At 39.1% G+C, this 7,141-nt stretch overlaps 1 protein-coding gene across 1 annotated transcript in view; it reads left to right on the top strand.

Annotated features, from left to right (window-relative positions):
- The first annotated feature begins 1,720 nt into the window (after window positions 1–1,720).
- Window positions 1,721–7,141, top strand: part of RORB (RAR related orphan receptor B) — a 71,841-nt gene continuing 66,420 nt past the window's right edge. The window contains exon 1 of the mRNA XM_007450995.1: window positions 1,721–1,991. Within this exon, the coding sequence (XP_007451057.1) occupies window positions 1,721–1,991 (271 nt within the window). The remainder of the gene's footprint in view (window positions 1,992–7,141) is intronic.

The following is a 7,141-nucleotide window of genomic DNA, read 5'->3' as shown; positions in this document are numbered from 1 at the left end:
ACCCCTAAAAAACATTCTAAGGAAATTTAATCCCAACAACAGTGACATGCTCTATTTTCCACAGTATAGGCAGTATGTCCACCATGGCGAGCACCAGAATGCCCCTAGCAAGGAGATAACCCAGTGTCAGTCAGCTCCTTAGAAGTGAGACGGAAAGGCTTGTGTAATATGCAGTTCATCATGATTTGCAGTGATCATGTGCTGAAACTACCGGGTCTGGAAACATAGGCCTTCAGAACTTCTTCAAATAGACAAAACAAGCAAAACTTAATATAACAGTAAAAAGTACGGCTTTCTTGAAGTGCTCCTAAATATCAGTCACCATTGTGAACAAGCCTACATAATGTGTATGTCATTTAGAGGATGGGCTTAAATGCCAAAACAGATGTGGATCCACCATTATTAAACTGGGTGATCTAAGCCTTTGTTCTCTGGCTTTAGCAGTCATTAGAATCAACTGGAGGGCTTCTTTTTTTTTTTTTTTTCCCGGTACACGGGCCTCTCCGGACGCGCAAGCTCAGCGGCCATGGCTCACGGGCCCAGCCGCTCCGTGGTTCCACAGGGAACCCGTGTCCCCTGCATCGGCAGGCGGACTCTCAACCACTGCCCCACCAGGGAAGCCCTGGAGGGCTTCTTAAAACACAGATTGGTATAATGTTCACTCTGAGTCTCTGGACCACACCTCAGTAGATCTGAGGTGGGCCAGAGAATTTGAATATCTAACAAGGACAGGGGAGTCGGAGATGATGCCCATGCTGCTCTTACTGAGACCACCACTGCGAGGTTCCATTCCTCCTCCCAGTTGCGCCTCAGTTTCTTCACCAGTTAACTCGAGGATATTAACACCTACCTCCCAGAGTTGTTGTGATCAGTAAAGGATGTATTGAATGCTCTTAACGTGGTGCCTGGCATACGTGAAGTTCTCAGTCCGTGCTAGCTGTTATTACTGTTTAATTCTGTGGACCCTGGAGGATTCCAAAAGTGAAAACAATGAATGGATTGTTGTGTTTACTTTGATTGCTTCTCTGGATTTTCTGCTTTTAACTTTTGATCAGAGTAAACGCCTGTTTTCAATTTTGAGTTAGAAATGAAAGAGTTTTGTTCCTCAGGGATGCTAAATCCACACTTAGTTTGGCTGCATGATCTGTATATGTGGTTTTACATTCTTCATTTGTTTCTCACTCTGTGCAGTAAAATATTCATGATTTTGGTTGGCTGTACGATGCCGTAAGATGTCCCAGGGTGAGTGAGGGATAAGAACCATGCACGGTTCTACCTCGTAAGATACGTCAGGGACAAATTTCTTTCTACTAATGCAAACTTGGACTGCACACAGAGATAATGCTACCATTTTTGGACTTCCCACATTTTTAAGTTAATTGACTGTCTCTGGTAGTTAAGTTGTCTCTTGGTAAAGATGTGCCTTAGAAGATACAAGATCAACTCTGTTGCTGACTTTGGAGCAAAACTGAGTTGGATTAGCATTAATGACTATATGTGAATTCTTTCTGACAGAATTGCCTGGTTCTTATGTAAATTGGTATATGTTGTCGGTGCCTGTGTACAGAAAGAAAAAAGAAGAATAGAACCTAAGCCATAGCAATGAATGGCAGAACCTAGAGATCTAGGGTTAAAAATCACTGATGGTTATAAAAGGAAGAAATGATTCTTTCTACTTGATGACCGCAATGGAGGAAGACAAGACGTTTGAGTGGTGGGAATGGTTTTGCTAGAAGACTCTGAGCTAGCATGGGTGAAGCTCGCGCGGGAGTATAGAGTGATGTGGGTCTCAGGTGCAGCATCTTGTAGCCTTGTGTCCTGGATTAAAACAATCAAAGTTCATCATGTGGTGTTGCATATTCAGCACCATGCAAAATTACTGCTGTCTCCCATGGCACCAGATAACAGTAGTCTTCATCATATACAGGCTTATGAGGGAGCTTATCGGAAGTCAACTTCCAAGTTAAGATACCTTGGGAAACATTCTTATGGTATCGATTTCTTTGCATATTTTTAAGACTGGTGCTTCCACCACTCAGGAGAAATACTTTCATACCATAAGGTAGAACAAGAGTCATTAAGGCAGAATTGAAGTTCTCCACTGAATAGGGGGTACAAGGTGAAGCTTGCCACTTTAAGTAATTGCGGAAGTCTCCAGATGAATGATGTATTGCAGATAAAAGATGTGTTTCTTCTTTGATGATTCCTGGTGAACTGGAAAGCTTCCAGAAGATTAGAAATAAGTAAAATATCCCACATTGAAAAGCAGGCAGAGAAATATAACTTATATATAGACAAGTATTTTTACTAGATAAATATGCATATACATCTCTATACATATGTATATAAATATATATATGCATATTTACATATATGCTCTATAGACATTCAACAGCAAGACCTTAGAACAAATTATAGACTAGAGTCATGGGATCAGGGAGGTAAGGTTGTGTCACTGGCAGTCATCTTGTGCACATCAGATAATAAACAGTGACAAACTAACCTCATAGCACTTTTTGATAGTGTTTAATATACTGATAACTCCAATGGAACAACACAGACATCCTATTTTTATTTCAGCAAGGCTTGTGGGCATACCACAGATATGGAGGAAATCATAATCGATTGATCAGGAGGAGAATGCAATAGTGAAATTGGCTGTCTTGCAAAGTGCTGAACCTCCCGTCATTGAATGTAACCAAACAGATGCTAAATGAGAACCAGGGAAATCTCTTACTCTTCCTGCGTAGTGAGCTTCCGTACTGGAAGTTCCATAAAGGAAGGTATTTAACTAAGTTACTAGAATAGTTTGTGTACTCAACAAACGTATTTGCTGAATAAACGAACTTCAAGATTCAAGAAGGAATTGGATTTCAGCCTTTCCTAATGTTCAGATCTCAGCTCTTAAAATACCTTTGATTTCTATTGAATTAGATATTGTTTGCTTAATGTAAAAAATATTAAAGGCAAGATAATGGAGACAATAAAAAGATTAGTGGTTGCTGAGAGAAGTGGAAGTGTGGGAGATGAATACACAGAGCACAGAGGATTTTAGGGCAGTGAAAATGTTCTGTATGAGATTATAATGATAACTACCTGTCATTACGCATTTGTGCAAACCTATAGAACATACGACACCAAGAGTGAACCCTAACGTAAACTATGGCCTTTGGGTGATTGTGGTGTGTCAATATAGGTTCATCCTTGTTAAAAAAAAAAAAAAAAAAAAAAAGAAATGTACCATTCTGGTGAGTGGTGTTGATAATGGGAGAGGCTACACGTATGTGTGAGCAGGCTGTATATGGAAATTTTCTAGCTTCCTCTCAATTTTGTTGTAAACTTAAAACTAATTTAAAAATATAAAGTCTTTTGAAAAATATTCCACATTTTTAATGAATATAATTACTTGTTCCCCAAAGTCTACCTGACATATTTTATCAATATAATAACCATGTAATGGAAGGAATCTAATTTTACTTGATACTGGGAAGTTTTTGTTGTTAATTTTCTTAACGTTTAAAACCTCATGTGTTGGAAGGAAGCTTAGGAATGTATTAGTAAATGAGCAACCAGGGCTCAGGATTTCTGCCATTTGAATTTGGGGTTCTGTTACTAATGTCATCCAATAAGAGTATTGCTAGTCTCAAGGTTATATTGTCTATATAACCTTCCCTTGAATGGGAAATAAGTAAGAGCACTGAGGAGAAAATGCTTGGAAATGTAAATGGTTTTTATAATATGGGTTTGAACCAAAGTTAAAATGTTTGCAAGCTCAGTTACCAGAATAATTTAGCTACTGATTAAGGCACTAATCACTACTCTAGACTGCACCAAAATTAAATGGCTAAAGTTTCTTAAATGGATTTTACAAGATAAGTATCCCCCAGGGAATATTTGACAATATCTGGAAAACTTTTTGGTTGTCACAATTAGGGGATGATGGTGGCATCTAATGGGTAGAGGCCAAGGATGTTTACAATTTTGCTGTTGAGCAATAGCATAAATGATGCATTTACAAAACCATCAGTAGATTAATTCGTTCAGCCTTCTGAAGAATGTATAGTTTTGACTAAATGAAAATATATATTTAGGGACTTTCCTGGCAGTCCAGTGGTTAAGACTCCATGCTTCAACCGCAGGGCGTGCGGGTTCGATCCCTGTTTGGGGAACCAAGATCCTGCATGCCACAGCGAGGCCAAAACAAAAAACAAAATTAAAAATTAAAATATATATTTAATTTTACTAAGTACCCCTCAGAAACCTGAAGCAAATGCAATTTTTACAGAACAAAATGTTAACATGACTGGAGAAACCCTTTTCACTGCTCATCAATTTAGATAAAATGATGCCATTCAAAGTCCACAGCCATGAAGATAGGGATTCCACCTTGCTTCCTACTATGCTCTCACCAGCTGTGATTTTAAGGGAATTAAATGTTTATTAAGTGCCTTCTGTATACCAAGATACTGGCTTATATGCTCTCCCATATGTTTTCTAATATAATTTTTACAACAAATACATGAAATAGTAATTATTTTCCCAGCTTTATAAATGAGGAAACAGTGGTGCTGAGAGATTAAGCCACTCCCTAAAAGTGCATCACTAGAAAAGGGTGGAAATAGAACCCTGTTCTGATGATTCCGACACACCCTGCTCCTCTGCCTCTACACCCACTGTAGACCCTAAGATGTATAAGAGTATTTAGTCATTCTGATTCATTACTCAGAGGATAAACTGATGAATGGATACACAAATTCTATGCAAAGACTTTAGTAGAAGAGTTTTCCGAGTGGTTTGGAATCAAGATAAGATTATATATATGTATGATAGCTGATACTTACTGAATATGTATTGTTTTACTCTGTTCAGGCTGCTGTAACAAAGTACCATAGACTGATTGACCAGGTGGATGATAAACAACAGAAATTTGTTTCTCTAGAAGTTCTAGAAGCTAGTTCTAGAAGTCTAAGATCAGATTGGGTTCCCTCTTCCATGTTCCAGACTGCCAACTTCCCATAGTATCCTCACATGGTGAAAAGGGAGTGAAAGAGCTCTCTGGGAATTTTTTATAATGGCTCTAATTCCATTGGTGAGGGCTCCATCCTCATAACTTAATCACCCCCAAAGGCCCCACCTCTTAATACCATCATATTGAGAGATAGGATCTCAACATATGAATTTGGGAAGACACGAACATTCAGTCCATAGTATTTACCATGCTTCAGATACCGTTCTCGGTGCTTTCTATGCATTTTCTCTTTTATTTTTCAAACGGCATAACAGAATTCATGAGGTGGATACTATTATTACCTCCATTTCACAGGAGTGTAAACCGAGACTCAGAGGGCTTAAATACCTTGCTCTAATCAGATAGCTGTTAAATAGTAAAGCCTAGACTTGTATCCAGACACTGAAACTCTAAAACAACTACAGTTGTCAACTGGGGGCTATTCTGTCCCCAGGAGTTAGTTGGCAATATTTGGAAACCTTTTTGGTTGTCACAGCTATAGGGTGATACTGGCTTCTAGTGGATAGAGGCCAAGGATGTTTACAGTGCACAGAACAGCTCCCAGAAAAAGGAATTATCCAGTCCCAAATGTCAATAATGGCAAGGTTGGGGACCCTGCTGTAGGACCTACCTTCAGCATTTCTTTGTACTTTTCTGCCATTGAATTGGGGCAGAATCATGGAAATAATGAATATGACATCTGACATTACTGATGATTAATTCTCACCTGTATTTAATCTTACACCACTTTTTCATGGCAATGTTGATTTTAATATATAACAGCCTTATGTTATCTAAATTACATCAAAATTATCTTGGCATCTTCTGTAAAATAAAAATGTCTCGTCTCACATCCAAAACTTCCTACTAAATTGGTCTGCAGTAAACCTCCTGGGAATCAGATTTTTTTTTAAAGTTCCTCAAATGATTTTTAACATGCAGCCAAGTTGTTTTGAGAAACGTATAAAGAAAAATAGCAGAGATATTTAAAGGACGGAACACTTTCTAGTCTCCACTAAAGTAATACAGTAATGGCCCACAGTCACTGAGTGCTTATTTTGTGCCTAGGACAGAGCTGAATACTTTACAGGAATTATCATACTTTAAATTCTTCAATACTTCTGTCAGGTAGATGTTCTTATGGCCATTTTTACAAATGATGAAACGGAGGTGTCAGAAGATTGAATAACTTGTCCAGAGCACACCACCAGTATGTGACAGAGCTGCCAGTTAACTCTAGCTCCTCCTGATTGGAAAACCCACGCTGTAAACCAGTGGCTCTGAAACACGAGCGTGATCAGAGCCACCTGTAGGGCCGTGAGGACACAGATGGCTGGACCCCCTCCCACACACCCACATCAGAGGTTCTGAGTCAATATGTCTTGGGTGGGGTCTGAGAATTTGCATTTCTAACAAGTTCCCAGGTGATGCTGCTAATCCTGATGTTCTGGGGAACTCTAATTTGAGAACCCCAGTGCTAAAGAGGGACAGTTTTTTATAAAATCAAGCTCTCTCTCTTTTATGACACATCTTTTGTTTAAGAAGCTTCACATCTCATTTTTCCCCTGAATCTTAGGAGATTTTTTTTTTTTTTAAGTACTTTTCTGTCCCACTAGCTTAATGTCTTTTCATACCAGGGACAGTCTAAGTACCACATTGGTATGACAAGTGTATAATAGTTGCTGCCTACAGTGGAGTGGGGTGAAGGGAGAGCCATCCAGGGGGAGATGTCAACACCCTCTTGCCTCCAGTGATAATACTCCTAACCAGAGAAAAAGAAATCCAAACAGGACAAAAAAGGGACCTAAACCAATGGGAGAAAACTCCAAAGTGGCAATTAAATGCCTGACATAGGGGATGAAGGGAAAGGTAGTAGATTAGAGGAGAACAGGAAATCAAGAGAGGTTTTTTGGTCCAGCCTCTTTGTTCCTGCCCGAAGAACCAATTGTGATTAAATAAAGGGCAAAAAGAGGTAAGAGGTTATTTTTTTCTTAACCTGCTCTCATCTCCGCTAAGTAGCAGCAAGCAAAAAAAGTCAACATGCCCCCAAGATGAGCTATCAAAGTGAAACATGAGTTAAAGGAAATGGTGGGAGTAGGTGGTGACAATTATATCTGGTCCCCCAGTGCCACA

The sequence above is a fragment of the Lipotes vexillifer genome, unplaced genomic scaffold, assembly GCF_000442215.2.
Source record: "Lipotes vexillifer unplaced genomic scaffold, Lipotes_vexillifer_v1.1 scaffold204, whole genome shotgun sequence".
Taxonomy (NCBI): Eukaryota; Metazoa; Chordata; class Mammalia; order Artiodactyla; family Lipotidae; genus Lipotes; species Lipotes vexillifer.
The sequence above is the reverse complement of the archived record's forward strand: the minus strand, read 5'-3'. Positions and strand labels throughout refer to the sequence as shown.